The following is a 21,214-nucleotide window of genomic DNA, read 5'->3' on the forward strand; positions in this document are numbered from 1 at the left end:
GAAGGGGAGGAAATAAATAGAAATGTAACATTAATTGAGTATTTTAAAGGTCCTATTTCAAGTTGACATAAATAATTTAGATCTCATGTTTGCATACTTTCACTGGATAAAGTAACATAAAGATTAAAGAATAAATCGATTATTAAAATTAGTTATCATTCATATCTAAACAGATAATATTTCTGGTTACACGTGTCATGGGATCACTTTTCTGTGATCATTCTTCAGTGGATGTAAATCACAAAATTTCACATTATGCAGATGACAAAATTATATTGAGTTCTCACTCAAATCTAGAGGAAAACTACAAGGTTTATATGTAAATTGTTTTGAATAAGTTGCAGAGATACAGTACATATCTTCCTTTTGCGTTGTCATGGTACAAGACTAATTTACTCCAAAGTACTCTGCCGCACTTGATACCGGCAGATAAAAGAAAGCAGGATCGTTTTCATTATGCAATACCCTCTGGAGAAGTTCATCTCAATAATTCTGTTGCCTCAAGGAAGAAAACATGTTCTCCCGCTTTGGTGCATGGCGCGGGATCAAAGAGAATGGGCTTATTAGTATTCAGAAATCGGACCTGCGATATACCGGTAAACAAAATTTATCTTCCTCTTTCTTCTTGAGACTTTATAGGTCCTATTACATGTACCTGCTGTATGCTAGATGGGAATACGGGTCTTTATAAAAAAAAAATTAATGACTTTTGTTATTTTCCCTTCCTCAAATGTATGTACATGTACATGTAAATATATCTGATTTAACATTCTGAATTTTATACATGTACATGTATGCAGTACTCATGGTATTTAACCATAGACAATAGAAAATATTACTCATGCATTGCATTTTGGCAGGGCTATAAAGTATTACATCACAATAATTATGTCCATGGTTTGTCAACTTTCTTGGAGAATTGTGGCCATGCCAATGTACATGTACATTGTAGCTCATACAAACATTTTTATGCCTCCGTTACGAAGTATCCGGAGGCATTATGTTTTCGGGTTATCCGTCCGTCCGTCCGTAGGTCCGTACTTCCCATTCTCGTGATCACGTTTTCTGAAGAACCGATTGATGGATTCCTGCCAAACTTTAGTCATGTATGTTACTTGCAGATCCGATAAATTGATTAGATTTTGGGGTCATGAGGTCAAGGTCAAAGGTCATGCGGCTCATTATGTATGCAAAAATAGCTTGTGATCACATTATCATTAGAACAGATTGATGGATTCCCGCCAAAGTGGGCCAAACTTAGATCATGTATGTATCTTGCAGAGCCAATGACCTGAGTAGATTCTTGGGTCATGAGGTCAAAGTTCAAAGGTCATGGGCTCATTATGTATGCAAAAATAGCTTGTGAACGCATTCTCATTAAAACTGACAGATGGATTACTATTTAACTCAGGACATCTTGCAGAACCAATGAACTGAGTAGATTTTAGGGTCATGAGGTCAAAGATCAAAGGGTCATGTATGTATATGAGAAATTGCTTGCAATCACGATATTCTGAGAACCTGTTAATGGATTACAATTGAAATTGAATTTGAAAAATTTCTTTTGTTTTGCTCTATTGCTCTATGACAGAGGCATCATTTTCGACTGCGTGCAGTCGAAGTTCCATCTAGTTATTATAGTGTCTTTAGAAATTTTCTTTTAAAATGAAGGATTTGAGACTATATTTTGATTTTTAAAACAAATAAATTTGTAAATTTGATTTGTGTGTGTGTGTATTTTTAACTCTAGAATGGAGCGTGGACTAGATGTAGAGCCTCTGTCAAATAATTTTTAGATGTGAGCTTCAATATGTCACATTCTCACGAAACATAAATCGAGATGAATCAATTATTCACATACCGGTACTTACAAAATTACAAATTATTGAATAATTTTGGTGTTTAATGTACTTGTTGTATACTGGTCGGTTGTTCCACTGTTATGGCATTTACTGTGTTGACTGCATTGTTTGGCCTAGCCATGTTTATAGTGAGGTCGGTTTCAAAGCATTTCCTGGGTGTAGTCACCGTGAAGGATAGAGGTTTTTATGACGGAACCTGAATGACACATTACACCACAACAATACATACATGTAGTTGTTTGTGATTTGGGAATTACAGTTGAAATCATGATTTAAAACATTCAAGCAAACAATGCTTTTCAAGCACACCTCTTTCCCCCTTTCCTCCCCTCCCTCTCCTCCCTCCCCTCCCCTGTCTCTTCTCTGTCTCTACTGTTGTTCACTTCTCCCTCCTTACCCCCCTCTCTTTCTCTCCCCCGCATTTTTAACTAGCTACATGTATTCTCATCCTTTTATCTGAATTGATTTTGAGATGTCAATCATCAGTTACATATTATGCTATCATTATCATTTGTCTGCAAATTGTTTTCATATCAAAACACACATGAAAACATGACTAATGCGATATTTGTTTCTAAACCTATCCCTTCCTTTGATTAAAAAAAGTCACATATTATTAAAGAGATACTTTTTTATATACTTTTTTGTTGTTGGTCAACCATAAATAGTTTTTAGTGACATGCTCTTATATAGAGTTTGCTACAAAGTGAACTACATGTATTGCATGCAATGATGGCCTACTCTTTAGTAACTGTCAGTGGCTTTTTAGATTGGGGAGGAAAAAAGGTCCCTTCCAATTTGTTTGGATTTCTTCCACAAATGTGGCGCATCTCGGATGATATCCCTTGCCTAAAGTGCATGTGTTATTAAGTTAAGTGCTGTGCCGAGCCACTAAATGTCACTCTATCATACTATTCTTTGGATGATGTGGATTTAGATTGAATCCTCTTTGGAAGGCCCTGCAGGGAATGAGGTCATTAATATACTCTCTGATAGGCTTTGTCTCCAAGTATGACTCATATTAATTGATTATTTTCTTAGAAATTGATAGGAAATATTATTATATATATAGTTCAGGATTTATTTCCTTGTTTTATCAAAGAATGTGTACATTTCACACTGATTTAGACTTCTCATTAAAAATAAAAGATTAAGAATAGTTTTTTCTTTGTTGGAGATCGATACATGAAAAATGTTTAATGTATGTACATGAGGGTAGTTGATTTAATTGAATTTTTCATCATCAATTGATACAATTGTTGCAAAAATACAATGTAGCTGTGTTTATAATTTACTAAATCATAATTGTTCTTTCATTCCTTTGACCTTTTCAGCGTATATGATTTACCTTCTTGTATAAACACAGTTGATTTTACTTTTTCATCCTCAGGGAAGAGGAGGACCCATACATATATGTATTACAAACAATGTGATAATGAGAGAGCAAAACTATAATATGAAATAGAAAAGGACTATACAAATAGTGAAATGATTTTAGAACTGCACTCCGCCCTTCATTTAAAGCAGGAGTGCACTACTTGTAGCTACTTGCGCCCTCTATATAGCAAACAATGCCTAAGTGGTACCCGTTGATTCCCCATGGTCCACTTTTTCTTATGTAAATTGAGAGCTGATTTGATGAGATAACCACCTGCCAGTGACCATGGCCAAACTAGTGCAGATAGGCTTTAACCTTAAGTTTTGTGTATGATCTCTTTCAGATAAGCCCAAGAGTAAGGTTCATGGAGGTATCACCAATGGCATGTTCCAAGGTGTCATCTATGACGAGGATGATGAGTATCATATAGAACAAGCCAAGTACCACCTGGATGAAGCCAGTCTCCCGGACGCAGAATCTCATTCGGTCATCTACAAAGCCTCTGACGTGACACACCCTGATAATGGAGGGTGTGGCCTTAATGATCGGGTGTCTAAATGGATGAATAAGATCCAGAACTCCAGAGTCGACAACGACAATAAGAGAGAGAAAAGGGTACAAACATGATTCGCATTATTCTGTCATAAGTAGTTACTACCCTGCATATTACTGTAGAAGCGTGATGGCATAGTGGTTACGTCACCAGATTGTGGATCACATGGCTTACAGTTCAAGTCCCCCCATGGCAGTTAATGTTTTGACATTAATCTACATTTGCCTCTCTATACCCAGGTGAAGTAATTATGTATCCATCAGGAAGAAATTCTTTGAATGCTTTAGCACCTTATTCATCTTGATAGCTTAGTTAAAGCCAGGTAACTATACAAGTTCAAGACTTTTCAGGAGTGGGGGGGGGGGGGGCGGGGAGTAGTATTATCCCCTATGAGGCTACCCTGGGTAAACAAGAAACATTGCCATTACTAGTGACTATTGCAGTAATTCAGACGTACATGTCTTTCATTCATATCTCCTTATTCCTGTCAGAACTTGGTGATGGCTTTGAAAAGAAGCAACTTGGCAATGAATACCGTATTTACCGGCGATAAGGCCGCACCTCCGCGTAGGCCGCACCCCCAACTTTGACATTTCGTAGAGAGAAAAAAAAAGGAAAAAAAAAACCAAAGAAAATAATCGTAATTTTCTTGTAGAACTCTATTTTTCCTACAAACTAATACCAAAATTATCAATCATTTATAAATTTACAGGAAGTTTACCTAAAAAATGATCGTAATTTAGCAAATCTTCATCAATTTTTAGGCAGATTAGCACATTCATTGGACACTAGAGGGCGCTTCGCATGCATACAGAAACCTGAATGGCCATCTTTAGCTTGCATGCAGTGAGTCGGCACTAATATAATCCTGCCATAACCAAGCTGTGGCCATATAATGTTATCCGGTCTTACCCCTATCGTACCGCCTAATGGAGAAAATAAACAAGTTTTTGTATTGTTATTAGAGATCTACCGAGGTTAGTTTGTCGCTTTAATTAATTAGATAGTCTCAATTATAAATCAGAATTATCTTACTGAAAAGTTAAGAACACCGACGATTGCGCGCTGTGAATCTCCGAAGATGCGTTGGATTTGTTAGCAACTCCCAGCCCCGTAGCTCCCCACCACAGAGTGTGTGAGCGAGGTATGATTTTGGTTACTGGGCCATGCGCTGTCTAAGGACATTTTTACAAGTACGATTTTTAGTATGAGTTTCTGGTCAGTTTTCTTCTAATTTCTTTGGTTGCACAACGATTAAAAAGATAACTTCTTCGAATTTGCTGCTGACGTGGTTCAGACTAGATCTTGTCCGATGTGTTTTCAAGTCAATTTTGTTAATATATTTTTTTGTATGAAGTTGCCTACAAATAATGGACGTGCTGTTTTGACTTGCGATTTTACTGTTTCGGCGTAAAGGCCGCACCCCCGACTTTTTGATATTTTCTCTTCCAAAAATACTGCGGCCTTTACACTGGCAAATATGGTAGTACTACTGAATGACATAGAAACCTACATGTCATAGAAATTAAATAAAGAGATCCAAGAATACAACATTATTTATTAAAAAAATAATTGAATACTGTATTCTACAATATACCATACGTGTGAGAGAGGATCTCCTGTTTCATATTTCAGTCTCATGTCACTTCAACTTTTGTTGCACCCCGCCAGGAAGCCAACGTCAACTGGCAAAACGTCGCTCATGGAGCCTCAGAGAACAAATACACAGCACCCGAGCGGACCAGACGTGCCGTATACAACAGTGAAAATAAAGCTTGCAGTCTGTATCTTCAGGCCGACCACACCTACACGGCACATTACTCCAATGATGTGTCAGAGGTCATTCTCAACCTCAACAACCATGTTTCAGCTATCAACGCCATCTATATAGACACAGAATTTGCCCATCCAAACTACGAAACTATCAGAGACATCAATTTCTTTATCAAGAGAATCAGGGTATGTAATAGAATTCCATTTCTCTCTCCCTCCCTCCCTCCCTCCCTCCCTTCCTCTCTCTCTCTCCCTCCTTCCATTCCTCCCTCTCACTCTCTCCCTCTCACCATCCCTCTCTCCCTCCTCACCATCCATCCCTCCTTCTCTCCCTCCCTCCTTCCATTCCTCCCTCTCACTCTCTCTCCCTCTCACCATCCCTCTCTCCCTCCTCACCATCCATCCCTCCTTCTCTCCCTCCCTCCCTCCCTCCCTCCCTCTCTTTCTCCCTCCTTCCATTCCTCCTTCTCACTCTCTCTCCCTCTCACCATCCCTCTCTCCCTCCTCACCATCCATCCCTCCTTCTCTCCCTTCCTCCTTCCATTCCTCCCTCTCACTCTCTCTCCCTCTCACCATCCCTCTCTCCCTCCTCACCATCCATCCCTCCCTCCCTCCCTCCCTCCCTCCCTCTCTTTCTCCCTCCTTCCATTCCTTCCTCTCACTCTCTCTCCCTCTCACCATCCCTCTCTCCCTCCTCACCATCCATCCCTCCCCATCATCCATCCCTCCTTCTCTCCCTTCCTCCTTCCATTCCTCCCTCTCACTCTCTCTCCCTCTCACCATCCCTCTCTCCCTCCTCACCATCCATCCCTCCTTCTCTCCCTCCCTCCTTCCATTCCTCCCTCTCACTCTCTCTCCCTCTCACCATCTCTCTCTCTCCCTCCTCACTATGCATCCCTCCTTCTCTCCCTCCCTCCTTCCATTCCTCCCTCTCTCTCTCTCTCCCTCTCACCATGCATCCCTCCCTCCCTATCTATCACTCCCTCCCTCCCTCTCACTTTCTCTCAAACTCAATGATTGTTGAACTTGAAATAATGTCTGACAGATAATATTACACATCCTACTTATCACAACTCAATAGATGGAGTTGGGACTTTTCAGAGCCCTAAGCTATTTTTAGAAACAAATAAAAATTGATGTGATTTACACCGGAACTTTTCATTTTTTTCCTCCAAAGTTTATAAACTAAATGCCAAGAATATGGAGATGTATTTATTTAAAAATTAAAGATGTGTGCTTGATCTTTGTTTTCTAGGTTAATGGTACAACCCAACAAGCTGATGCTTCCAATCCCTTCCGCTTCCCTAACATTGGTGTCGAGAAATTTCTGGAACTCAACTCACTGCAGAACCACGACGAATACTGCCTAGCCTACCTGTTTGCAGACCGAGACTTCAACGAAGGTGTTCTGGGTTTGGCCTGGGTTGGCTCTACTGGAAGTAAGTCGGCAATTGTCTTGTCTTTCTCAGGGGAGTGTTTCACAAAGACTAAGATCGACTTTAAGTTGGACTTAAACATGGCAGGCCGTTCACGCCACTGTTTGCTCTCAACTTTACGATCTTTAGATAATATTTTTTCCTTCAATAATGAATTATCAAATAATGTAAATTCTGTAGATTTGTGACCATGATTTGTACGTCCCTTTGAGAGACCAATACCAGTCAATGGTGAGAGCAAACAGTGGCATGAACGGCCTGCCATATTTAAGTCCAATTTAAAGTTGATCTTAGTCTCTGTGAAACACTTCCGTGGAAAAACAAAAATATTGTTTGTATTATAGTAACTGTGTCTATATTACAACTAAATGCTAATTGACAGTATGTGCATTACCAAACATTTTGTACTTGTTTTGGTAAGGCATATGTAACTAAGATAGTCCTGAGGACCAAAAACATGAAACTCTAGATCAAGTTTTTCTGAAGCTGGTAGCACATGATGCGAAGTGTTTACTTGATGTGCATGTTATATCTCTCTGTCTTCTATTGTTAGATTGACCAAATATGGATTATGTCAAGTATTATTATGGCATCTTGGCTACATGATATCCAGAAGATTACATTTTGCCATCTTAAATTTTTTTTTATTCATTACTTTCTTTCTCCAAACCTCTTTTCTTTTTTCTAACTCTCAATTCTTCCCCACTCCCCCTCTCTCTCCTCCTTTTCTCTCTCTCTCCTCCTCCTCCTCTCTCTCCTGCTCTCTCTCTCTCTCTCTCTCTCTCCCTGTCTCTCTCTCTCTCTCTGTCTCTCTCTCTGTCTCTCTATCTCTCTCTGTCTCTGTCTCTCTGTCTCTCTGTCTCTCTCTGTCTCTCTCTCTCTGTCTCTCTATCTCTCTCTCTCTCTGTCCCTCCCTCCCTCTCTCTGTCTGTCTCTCTCTCTCTCTTTTCTGTCTGTCTATCTTTGTTTTCCCCCATCAAGGTACATCTGGCGGTATCTGTGAGAAGAGTTCTAATTTCCAAGGCGTCTATCAGAGTTTGAATACCGGGGTTGTCACCATCCAGAACTATGGTTCCACTGTAGCAAGCAAAGTCTCACACATCACATTCGCTCATGAGCTTGGTCACAACTTTGGCTCTCCTGTAAGTACCGTTGGACAGGAACAAAAACAAAATGATCTGTATGGGGCTATAAGGGTGTTGACTCGTATACCGTAATTTCAAACACGGGTTAAAGGTAAACTTGAGGTCTGGTAACTATAGAAAATAAATTCTCACAGAATCCAACTAAAATTACACTGAATGTTCAAGATTTAAATAATATAATTACATATCCACATGATTCAGGATGTGATAGGCCGAATACATAACATTGTATAAAAAACATAATAAAAAAATGTATGGTTGTAGATTTAATCAAATCAAATTTAAAGTATAATTTTATTTGTTAGAAATACTAGAACCTTTACGTTCAAAAAGGGACAATCAGATTATGATCAACTTTTCAATTGAAAATGTAAATGTAAATTTGTGAGAAACACGGTGAGATAGAATATGCTTCAGAAGATAAAATAGGAAAGCCTGGGGGGGGGGGGGGTGGGTGTTTCGCAAAGATCCCAAGTCAAACTTAACTCTTAGTTGGACTGAACAATTATGGAGAGCCATTTGTAGCCTTAAAATAAAATATTTAAAAAAGCGAAAGTCAAGTATTTTAGAGTTTTTATAAATTCCACATCAAGAACATGAAATCTCCTTGATAATAGAAAATATGAATGATTTGAATCAACATTTTATGCCTTTTCAAATGACTTTTACAAAATATGTTCATAGATTAAAGATCATAGTTAACAGATAAGTCCAACTTAGAGACAAGTTCAAACTTATGATCTTTGTATACCCCCCCCCCCCCAAGGAGTGGTGATATTAAAACTGAAAGCTTATGTATTGAATGAATGTGATTGTACCGACAGCATGACTACCCTGAACGATGCCGGCCAGGTGATAATCCTAACACACGAAGCGATGGTAACTACATCATGTATGCCAGCGCTACGTCAGGAGATAAGCGTTTCAATGATGAGTTTTCAGACTGCAGTATCGCCAACATGACCGCCGTCATCAGGGAGAACGGAGGGTGTTTTGATCGTAAGTTCTTCTTCTTGACCTTTAGGAACATTTTTTTAAAGAATCAATATCTCCATCAAGCCCCCCCCCCCCCTTGCCAATTACATTGATTGTTATCCGTTTCCATTTACTCTCATTTTTCTTTGGAGACGGGTTTAATAACATATTCATACTTTATGCATACTTCTGATCCAAAATCTGAATATGTTTAATAAACAATTCTATAAAGAGTCGCTTCAGTTTGTCAACTCGGCTCTGACGGTGACATACAGTACCTAAAACATGGCTTTTGCCTGTGAGAGAGATGCCAAGAATTTCCCCTTTTATAAGAGGTGAAATTTACGATCGTGATCGCTAACATGAACTTACGTTCCCGAAAGAATACAAACAATCAGAGAAATTCACTTTTTTGAGAAAAAAAAGTCCAATGATCAATGCAGAAAAAAAAATGAAAAAAAAATGAAATTCTATAGTCTTTCTGACCTGCTCAAGCCTAGTTTATGTATGTACGAAGTCTATTCAAAATCCACACTGTCTCATGACAAGGCATTAGGATGCCCTACGGGTTTCAGGCATCGGTTTATTGAAAAGGTAAACCATGATGACTTGGGTCTTTTCTTCAAATTGTATAAACATAATGAAAATCATTGTAACATTGGCCATATATGTCAATTCTTTTACATTCCCCCTCTCACAGGGCAACGATAAGAATATTTCTTGCACTCAGTTATAATTGTATTATCTACAAGGCCATGTTATATTGCATAATTTTGCAATTAACTTGTGCTGCCCTGCATCCTTCTTATTGTCAAACAGTTTCAGGGCTTTTGGGTGATATGAGCTAATTTCTCTCTGCATCAATCTGTATTTTTTCTCTATCTTCTCTAATTATTTCTCCCATCTTTTTACAACTGCTGGCTTTCTTCCATTCATCATTTCTTTGAAGAATTGTTGATGTAATAAATGACATTTTTCCCATTTCTCTCTGCTTCAATCTGTATTTTTTCATATTTTCTTGTTATGTCTCCCATCTTTTTACCACTGCTGGCTTCCGTCCATTCATCATTTCTGTATAGAGTTGTAGATGTAATAATAAATGACTGTTTCAATCCTTGTGTGTGTGTAGGGAGCGACCTTCCCATCTGTGGCAATCTGATTGTAGATGGAGAGGAGGAGTGTGATTGTGGATATGAAGACCAGTGCGATGACCAATGCTGTACAGCAGCTACATGCATGCTAACACCAAACGCAATGCAGTGCAGGTAAGTAATGGCATTCTCTCTCTCCCTCCTCCTCCTCCTCCTCCTCCTCCTCCTCCTCCTCCTCCTCCTCCTCCTCCCCCTCTCCTCTCTTCTTCTCTTCCTTCCTCTCTCTCCCCTCTCTCTCTATCTCTCCCTCTCTCTCTCTCCCTCTCTCTCTCTCTCTCTCTCTCTCTCTCTGTATTTTACATCATTAAAATTCTGCTTTATTATCCACAAATCATAAAATAATAATTCGTTTTGTTTACATAGTAATGAATACAGATAATTCTTCAGATGATAATATAAGATGTAATTAGCAATTATTGAACAGGAAACATGTAATATGAGGCACAAATGTAATAGATCATTCATCTGTCATTTTATCAGTTTATGCTCCAGCTTGAATAAACTAACTTGAATTGAATAAATATCTGAAGTCAATATTTAGTCAGTTGGAAATATGTTGAAAGCTTCAAAATAATCTCAGGGCTTAGATTCCATTTTCATATTATTAATGATCCCTTTGATATGGAAGATAATTGGAAACGCTGATTAAAACAACAGCAACTAAAGAGCCATAGATTATGTACTTATCTGTGTATCTAAAATGATTATGTTTTTGAGTTGAATGTGTAATTGATTCTGAATGACCTGTGAAGACAAGTTCTAGAAACCCTTCTGTGGTATCACCTTTAACAATACCCCCCCCCCCCCCAAAAAAAAAAATAATAATAATAATAATAATACAAATAAGAATGGACTTCACCCCCATTCACAGCTGCAGGTATTTGAATAAACCTGTAAACATTTTAATGCATGTAGGATTTAACTCTATACTCTCTTTTGTTCAAAACCTTTACCTGCAACATCGTTTAAAGTATATTGTATTGTACATATAAACCGTGCCTGTGATGAAAGTAGACTGTGGCAATCAACTGATTTATTAATCAGTACGGTGGATTCATTTACAGCGCCATCTAGCGACACCAGTGTTTAGTTAATTTCATGTGATTCATTATGGGAAAAAGTGAACAAAAAATAGCAGCTGTGGCATTATTATATACCCTGAGAGATAATAAGGGCATTTAGTGATAAATCAGAAGTTTTGGTGGGGAAGGTTCGAATAGCTTATCCGAGGTAAAAATTTGCGCCGATATCAAAACAATCAATCTCATTGAATGAATTTACATAGTTACGACCACTTTGGTCATTTCAATCGGTGGCTAGCGTTATGCTGCAGTGCATTGGTTGAAAGATGTCGACCCGGGAGCTGAAAGATTAGCCAATCGCGGCTTGCCAATGGGGGCGCTGTTTGATAATTGTGTATCCAGTTGGCCAAAGCTTGGAAAGTATTGCAAGGGTCAAATTCACCACTGCACATGTGAGTCAGCTACCAACTCATTTCAGGGAAGATGTCTTGCATCTTTCAAATCCATGTTAAAAACTCTCTGTATAAACTCAATGCTAAGTTCTCTATACACGCAATTTGATCATTGTCAGTGTTAAGCTGTATAGTTATGTGAGTAATTGCTGTTGCATTATAATGGTCTGTAAAAGTTTCCATTATCATTTTCTTTATTGTACGCCACTTTAAAGTAGACACACAAAGAATGAAAAGTGTTTTTAATTGATGCAAAACTCATATCATTGCGAAGGGGAAGCCTTACTGATCAAATGCAACAACTCTCCTCTTCAAAATATGTTTGGGGCCCGCAGTAATCAACTCTCTCTCAAAAATGTTAGTTTCGAGATCCAGATTTTCTGCCTTCAGCGGTCCTTTGTAGAGCATCAATATTTGTGACGTCACACACGGGACACGGCTGGCTAGCTGCAGACTAATACACGCGCGACTCTGGTAGACGGCGGGTACTGAGCTGTGTGTCCAGTGTGTGACGTCACTATTCAGAGCTCGCTACGCTCGTGTGTTTGGCTTACGTTCAGGGGCGTTCGGGGGTGTAAGAAGGGTCTTGAAAAATTGCATTTTACGCCTTTCCATGATATCTTTATGATTTCTCAGCAAATTATTCGTGTTTTTCAAGAGAAAACCTTTCCATCCATATGTAATTTGTTCTAATTATCAGTTGTATTGAATTTTTCTTTGTGTAGCTCCTTTAAAACATTGTTGAAAAGCGCTTTATCAATACCACTTATTATTATTATTATTATTATTACCAGTATATATCCCTTGAAGATTCAGCTGCTAATCTCCTTGTTTTGTGTTTTCTTTTTCTTTTGTGTGGTCATTCTTATCTTGCAGTCCTTCCCAAGGGCCATGCTGTACATTAGGTTGTCAGTTTGCTAATGTTACATTGTGCAGGGCTCAGTCAGAATGCAGTATTTCGTCATACTGTACATATCCTTTACCAATATATATCTCTTGTATTACCTGGAAACCCATAGACGTGACTCATGCTCTCTTCATATTTAAAGATAAAGTAGAGTTCTGGTCATGCGATTGCATTGTGAACAAAACGGTGTGGAATCAATCAAAAAAGGTTGATCATCTAGCATTTAAGTATTGGTGTGTACTGCAAGGTTCTGGAATCGTCAAAATGATAAGAAATTTGGCCCAGTCTTGGTAAAGATACAAGCACTGAACACAGAAAGATGTATATGGGACTACACGGACATGTGGCATAAAAATCCTTCCTGATTTTTATGATGTTACATGACAATGCCATATTTAGAATATTAAGGCATTTGAAAAGCCATGCTTTTCAGGGAATAATTTTTATCCACACATATGTTCTTCCACACTTGCATAATACAATGATAATGCTCACAAATTATTGTTCACCTTTTCCCAGAATTCAACCGTCTCTTTAAGATGTACGATCGACTACAGATTATGATCAATTGTAAGTTATTTTATACCAGCACATCAGGGATTTTGAGGAACAGCAGCCAAAATCTCAATCCCAAGTGTGTATGTAAAATGACTACAGTTCAGAGTTTTCACAGTATTATGGTTTTAATTTGGCAGTTTGAGTATTACTTTATTCTGTCTTATCCGATGACTTCTATAAACCATGCAAGATTCAGTTTTGTCTTTTCTAATTCTCTGAAAGTGGAGGGGGTATGAGAATCAAGATATGAACGCCTTCAATCTAACGACCCGTTTGATGAATTTGATTTTTATTCAAACATGGTCCCCCATGGTCCCCTTTTTCTTATGTTAGCGCTGATTTGATGAGATAACCACCTGTCAGTGACCATGCAGGGAGGTCTAATCCCTCCTGGCCAAACTAGTGCAGACGGGCTTTAAGGTGTAAAATCGACTTCAAGTTATGATCAATTATAAGTTATTTCATATTATAAGATGATGATGTGTATCCTAATTAAATGAATGGTTGAAAGCGTACATGTGACAAGGCATTTATTTTGCCTAACGTGTAATTTGGATAATGACGGGTCATTATCCAATGGTAATGACTGGTCATTATCAAAATCGTGTTATAAAACATCAGTTTATAAAACAAATAAAGCATACCCAGATAATCTTATAAAGCAAATAATAGACATCATTTTGTTCAGGCATTAGTAAAATTACCCACACTACCTTTAAAACAGTCCAAATGCCCTCAGCTATTGCCTCAGGCGTGTTAGACTGTTCCGAAGGTACCTCGTGTGGGTAATTCTTACTAATGCCATCACTGCTGTGTATCATTTGAATATTATACAACTCACTCCTAGATCCTAATCAAATGATTGGTCATGCGCGGTCACGTGTGAATCATTTACTGAGACTATTGCACGTTTTTTTTCATGAAAAAGCTTGCAATAGTTTCTAGTACTATTGCACGCTTTTTTTAATGCGTGTACATGATGCGTAGTAGTGCATGTACAGGTTAGGGCGCTTATACTGCATGTGGGCCTATTCTTGCTCAGCACTATGCGTAAATGGGTATAGATGTAACAAATGTTTTGTGTTAATGAGTGAAGACTAATTTCATACCAAAAATACATAAGCAAGATAGAACTAATTTCAAATAAACTGAGGGGATTTCTGAAGAACAAGAAATCTAAATTAACTAATTCAGTGATGTGAATATTTTCCTTGACTGCCTACCTCACTGGTTACATGGCAGGCTGTCCTGCTTCTCAACCTAAGGCTGATGGTACAGAGTGTAATGAGCACACACAAGTCTGTGAAGCTGGGGTAAGTTTCTCATGTTTCAGTTTGCTCCCTTTTGCCAGCGTTTAACCTTCCTTCATGAGGTATACCACCTCGAAATGAAATATCACAGCAAAATCAGAGCTGAAATGAAGGCCTTAACCTAACAATCTGTTTGATGAATTTGATTTTTACTCAAACATGGCATGTGAATTCATTGTGAGGATTACTTCAACAAATGCTTTGTGTTCATGAGAGAAGACAAATTTTATGCCAAAGAAGCTGGGATAAGTTTCCCATTTTCAGTTTGCTCCCTTTTGCCATCGTTTAGCCTTCCTTTATGAGGTATACCACCTCACAATGAAACATCACAGCAAAATCAGAGGCATGTGAAAATAGTGTGGCTACATTAAATGCCTCTATGTGTACTCTGTGATCTTTGTGTTATGTTACACAGATCTTGAATGCGCTTTATGCTTTAATAAGTCATGTTATTAAAAAGTAAAAATCCAAGTAAAAGTTCTTAATTGCTCACTGCGATTTGCTCCATTAGAGACCCTCAAGTATCAAGTAAAAAGTTACTAAAGACAATCATGCACTGAAACAGGTTGAATTGTGCATAACTTACATTCATAGATAATAACAAGCAACATATTGTCCACATTCTAAAGTATGTAGAAATAAACAAATAAATTTAATTAAAAACAGAAACATACATATTCCTTTATAGTGTGAATAACGTAATGTTCTTAGAGATGTACTTTAGGTACAGGCAGAATGCCAATATTTCTTATTTAAAAAATTAGTTTACTCATATGTACAACTTATTGAGGTACTAATTTTACAAATGTAGGATACAAAAGGGCAAACTGAAGAATTCAAATCTATGCAAGTAACGAAAATCGTCCATAATTCCTATGATATTTGTTGATCATATTTTTCTTGTTTTAATCCTGCCAGGAATGCCAGAAATCAATCTGCACTAAATTTGGTCTGGAAGAATGTTTCTGTGCTAATGCTGAAAACACTGAACTCGATGAAGCATGCCATCTCTGCTGCCAGAATCCAAATAGTTGTAAGTTGGACTTGAGAACAACGTTCCTTTCATACTAGCAAGCTCATTGTCAACATTTTCTACATGTGGTCTGTTGAGAGTCAGAAGAGCGTTCAACTCTCATCCTTTATCACAGAGTTAATACCCTCCTGGCTCTGAACAGATGAATTATATTACCTGTGAATATTATAACGATATCGACTGGCAGGGGGTGTAATATAACATTATTTGGACCGCTGAAGGGAGTTATATTTTCCCTCGTGACCATATTTTCCCTCAGCGCTGTGCGCTTCGGGGAAAATATATACCCCCTGCCAGTCAATATCTGTTATATAACATAGCCTTGGTTTGATTTTTTTTTTTTGGAGGAGGGGGGGGGGGGGGGGGGAGGGTCCTTTTTTTAGGGACCCAAAATTGTTTTCCTTTTTTTTTTTTTTTTTTCTCGAGGACAAACAAAATTTTAGAATGAAAAAATTAAATCCTATGAAGAAACAAAATTCTTATGGAAAAAAAAAATCGAAAAAATAAAATTCTGTCCCCAAAAAAGCACTTTTCGGTTAAAAAAAAATTAAATGTAGAAAAAATAATTTCAAGGGGAAAACAAATTCGAAAAAAAATGACCCTCGTTTATGATGTAAAGTGTGGTGAAAATGGTGAAATTGCAACAAATTTGTTTTCGCTTGTCGGAATACTATATTTTTCCACAGCGCTACGCGCTTCTGAAAAATATAATGTCCCTCGTCAAAAATATAACTCCCTCGAGGATCTCAAATGTTATATTGCCCCTCTAGGCAGTCAATATCTGTATAATATATAGTGATCTTGGACTTGGACTAAATGTTATTGACCCTTTTTAGAGAGTCATGAGAGTATCCGACCTCACCCAGAATGTTGCTGAAGACAAGGAGCCTTGGAGAAAGGCCACTAAGGACATCAAACATCCAATGATGATGATGAAAGGATTTAATCAGAAAATACAAAATTCAGAGACTATCCTTGACCTGAAAATATCTTTGAATCAACTCGGACGTAATTGAAGGGTCTAACCATGTGTCTCAATGATTACAATGCTGTCGTAACAATTTCTGATTCAAGTTGATCCCTCCCTTCATCCCTACAGCTGCTACCTGCCTCTCTAGTCGTGACATTGGTGTGATGCAGGACCATGTCCGAATGTACGGTAAGGATGCGCAAGAGGGCACCACCGACGTCAAGGTCCTGTATCAGATGCCGGGAGCTCCGTGCAACGAGTACCAAGGCTACTGCGATGTCTTCTATAAGTGTCGCAACGTGGACTCCAACGGCCCACTCTCCAGACTCACCAACGCAATCTTAAACCCTGAACTGTACTCCAACATTGCCGCATGGATACAGGTAAATATTCATGGTTTGAGTGGTAAGAATGTCCGTTTGGAACCAAAAGGGCATTAACTCATATCGAGGGTTCAGTGACACAAAGACGTAATTTCATATTTTGCCAAAATGAGTATTTGATATCAAAATGTTCAGAAAAATATGAGTTACGTAAATATGGGCTTTCCAGGAAACATAAAGACTTAACTCCACCCAACACTCCATTGAAGTCAATGGCTAGGGAAACATAGACTTAACTCCTTAATGCCCAAGTGCTCAGTGACACATTAACCACTTATGGCCTTAATGGAGTTATGTCTTTGAGTCACTGACCCTTCGATATATTCTCCCACAGAGTTTCCGAACAGTCAAGGAGTTTGTTTTGTTTAGACAAATTTGCAGTATTATAACATGTTCATACCTTGAATATTACAGGTAATTACATTAGGGTACTGCAAAGTGTCAGTCAAGATCACAGAGTTTGTGGAAATGATGTAAGTTTCTTAGTGCGTCTAGACAGTCTAAAACCGAATAAAGGACATGAAGGAGATGTGCTTTGTGGCTTATAAATGTTTACCAACATTGTGGAATACTTGTTATCTTGTATTTGCAAACAAGTATTTTCGTCCTTTTTCTCACTCTCTCTCTGGGCAGTGATAATGGTTAAGCATGGACAGTCCCAAACTTTTTGAAAGCCCATAATTCCGACTTCTCAATACGTCTGTTAAGAGCCATTAGGGTGTTACGTAAATACTTTATTGCAACGTTTTATTAAACTTCCTTCTGGTTCTGAACATGAGGAGAACAAAATATCACGTCCACGTCTTCCTTTTTTTTCCTTCTTTTTCTCTCTGCAGGCCAACTGGTGGGCTGCAGTGCTGATTGTCCTCGGAGTCATCATCTTCATGGGTCTCTTCATTAAATGTTGCAGCGTCCACACTCCAAGCAGTAACCCTAACCTCCCTAAGGCTCGTAGTGTACCCGGGGCAGCCACCCTGAGACGACGACGTTCACAAGGGGCTCGACCCGCTCACTCCGACATTCCAATGGCATAACGCATCAGCAATATAGAGCACTTAATAGTCAAGAATTTTACGTCATTCATTTCTAGGTGTAGGTTAACTCATCAGAGACAACTTTTTCTTATGGGCTCAGGAATGAATGTTTTATACTCCTGAAGATTTAGAATTAAATGATAAATCAATGATTGATCCACAGGGTGTGCAGTATTTTCCATACCCTTTCGTAGCAACAAACCTGTTTGATATAAATTTCATGACAAGTGTTGTTGTTACTTCTACTTCTACGACGATACTCAGCAGGATCCATAAGTCAGGATGTAGTGCTGAGGAATGTTATTTTTAATACTCAAAATCATCTTACGATGGAATATGTGTTGTGATATTTCATTCCTTCGGGTACATTGCTAAATTGATTATCTTTTATATAACTTGACGAGTGCTGAGCAGTAGCATGGTCTGGTTCAAACCCATTGGAGATGTCTTGTTTGGAGCCGAAAGGGCATTAACTCACTGTTCAAGGATAGTTGGTGACCTTTTATGACCTTTAACCCTTGTTCAGGGGGTTAATTGATTCAACCTTTAGTGACCTGTAGGTTTTTGTCCTGAGCTGAGACAGGAGCCGACTCTTTGCTCACTCAGCATTGGTTTGAAAGTTATCTCACAGTGTGATAAATCCCGTAAATAAGCTTTTTATTGATGAGTTTAGCATGCATTCTTTATCAGAGTTTTACCCCCACCATAGTCTCTTAACAAGGGGCCAGTGTCAAGAATTACATCTACATTGCTCGTGTAGTGTGCTGGAGAATGCTGTTCCGTTGATCAGACTCCTCAGCAGTGGGTATACTTATCTCTCTGATCAGATAATAATGGATACTACATGTATCATTCATTTTATCACCCAAGAATTAATGACACTTTCCAGGTGATATAAGAGAATTTCAATTTAAAAGAGACTATGGCTGCAGTGATTTTTCTTTCCCATTAGCACAACATGGATTAATGTTGAGGTTTTGATGAATAAATGCAGTGACCCACAATCGAAGCATTCTCAACGCGAATATTCAGAAAACCAAATAAAATGAAATAAAAAAAAGTGTATGATTGCCACCCTCCACTTTTCTTGTACAAAAGATTTGACTTTTCATATTACTTTATTAAACTGTAGATATTTTTCAGATATAAACAGAACTAGCCTTGTTTGATTTCTAATTAAATGCTACTTCCAGAGTATTATCGCTTCTTCACTAATACTCAAAGTCTATCAAAGTAATCAACTTATGTATAAGTTTCAATTGTCATACAACTGCGGAATCATGTCATGTAAGTGAATAATTGAAACACTGGGTATATATTGATTATAAATCTATTAAATGTGATAGGCCTTTATAAAAAAAGTTTTTGATATTTGATTACAATCTAGTGTGAAAAAATGAAGGCCTGCTTGATTTGTGACAATTATTCCTCATTTTTCTGTGGAGACATTATTTACGCACTTACTAATTTTGTTTATGACATGAATTACTGGAATATCTATGAATAGGAGTCTTAGGTATTTTTTGCTATATATTTTATTTTGTACATTGCAATGATTTTTACATCATCTCAATTGAGTTTGAAGTACTTAAGTTATGTAAGAGCTTAATCATGTAATTTAAATTAAATGTTATCCACTGTGTAGTTTGTAATGAATTGAAGAGACTTAGAAACATACATTGCAAGTTTTTATTGGTATTTTATGATTTGCTAGATATCTAGAAAATGTTATTTGGTATACATATGAATATCTGGAGCTTTCAAATTTCTCTTCCTCTCTCTCCCTCACCCCTCTCTCTCTCTCTCTCTCTCTCTCTCTCTCTCTCTCTCTCTCTCTCTCTTTTTCTCTCTCCCTTCGCATTTCAATGATTACCATTGTTATTAAGCTATAGAAGCACGAATCATATATTTCCATCATTATGGACAAAACGTGGCTCTTTCTTATATATGCTTTTTCATGGAAGTGGTTGCATTCACAAGTTTTTTCTTACTGCTGTCCCAAATGAAATCAAAGCATACTTTTATATATATATTGTTGAATTGAGAGAGCAATAGAGTTTCTGTAAAAATACAGCTCCTTCCCAGCACTTTTTCCTTCTTTTTTCCATTCAAATAGTATCCTACCAAGTAGACTACCAATATGAAAAAGAAAATTGTATTTAGTTCTAGTCATTGTATGTTTGGCATGATCTAGCAATAGTCTAGTGGTAGTCTGGCAACCAACTTAGCAATAGATGAAACAGCTTAATTCGTATTGTTCCCATTAACTGCATGAGCATGGTATTTTGAACATTGGGAGAAACAATAAGTTTTCTTTTGAAATATATCTTCTTGTTTCAATGATCTGTAAACCGTATATTCTTTCATAATAGAATCAACTCTTGTTATATTTGTGGTGTGTGTGTTTGCTGGTATTTGCATAAATATTGCCCAAGACTATATCATCTTGTCTTTTCTTCCTGTAATTGTATTCCATAATGTGTGGTTCAAAAGAATCGTGTCGGTATAAAGATGTAACGTCCCCTTGAGCCTATAGAAACAGCTATGCCTCTCATAGCAGTCAATATAATTATACTAGTCACAGTCACTGTCACTGCAATAGCAGTAACATTTAACTTATCAAAATTCAAAAAATTGAATGATAAACATACTTGTAAGCAAAGTTAGAGAATGATTTCTTAATTCAGTTTGAAAGAAAACCAAGAAGAAGGGGGGGGGGTATCAGATACATTTCAGCTATCCTAACAACAAGAAAAAGAATAGATAATATATTTGGTTGATAGGAAATAATTTGTAATTTAAAAAATATATTGAAATAATCATTGAAAAACCTATGAGTGTTGTAGCATGTCTGATAATTGTGTTCAATGTAGGGGTATATCATGTTTTGAGACTTGATAGCCTTAGAGCTTGATGTATTTTCTATTTCATGTGTGTATATATGAATTTTTCATTTTATTCTAGTCTGATAAAGACTCTTTTTGATGAATGCAATAGATTAATTATTTTATTTCTTTCTTCAAGAGTTGGGCTTATAATTGCCTACTTCTGCTCGTTTAACATCTTCTATGTTTTTTCATAATTCTGTTGTATCCTCCTTTTTCAACTTGCACAATCAAAGTTTTCATACATAGTAACAATAAGTCTTAAAGGGATCGTTTAACAATGTTAAATCTGAGATACACGGCCCTACGTGTTATCAGTGTCTTTAATATGGTGTAATATTGAAGCCCTAAAAAAATTGCGCTTCAAAATGGTCAAGAAGTGCCTCA

At 37.6% G+C, this 21,214-nt stretch overlaps 1 protein-coding gene across 1 annotated transcript in view; it reads left to right on the forward strand.

Annotated features, from left to right (window-relative positions):
* LOC755122 (disintegrin and metalloproteinase domain-containing protein 10) overlaps positions 1–20,481 on the forward strand; it is a 56,329-nt gene extending 35,848 nt beyond the window's left edge. The window contains exons 4-14 of the mRNA XM_030972242.1: positions 3,584–3,855; positions 5,465–5,752; positions 6,822–7,005; positions 7,984–8,144; positions 8,972–9,146; positions 10,252–10,387; positions 12,624–12,719; positions 14,441–14,525; positions 15,441–15,555; positions 16,655–16,908; positions 17,745–20,481. Coding sequence (XP_030828102.1) covers positions 3,584–3,855; positions 5,465–5,752; positions 6,822–7,005; positions 7,984–8,144; positions 8,972–9,146; positions 10,252–10,387; positions 12,624–12,719; positions 14,441–14,525; positions 15,441–15,555; positions 16,655–16,908; positions 17,745–17,942 — 1,964 coding nt within the window. The 3' untranslated portion in view covers positions 17,943–20,481. The remainder of the gene's footprint in view (positions 1–3,583; positions 3,856–5,464; positions 5,753–6,821; positions 7,006–7,983; positions 8,145–8,971; positions 9,147–10,251; positions 10,388–12,623; positions 12,720–14,440; positions 14,526–15,440; positions 15,556–16,654; positions 16,909–17,744) is intronic.
* Positions 20,482–21,214: the final 733 nt, after the last annotated feature.

The sequence above is a fragment of the Strongylocentrotus purpuratus genome, unplaced genomic scaffold (assembly GCF_000002235.5).
Source record: "Strongylocentrotus purpuratus isolate Spur 01 unplaced genomic scaffold, Spur_5.0 spur5_scaffold_6, whole genome shotgun sequence".
Taxonomy (NCBI): Eukaryota; Metazoa; Echinodermata; class Echinoidea; order Camarodonta; family Strongylocentrotidae; genus Strongylocentrotus; species Strongylocentrotus purpuratus.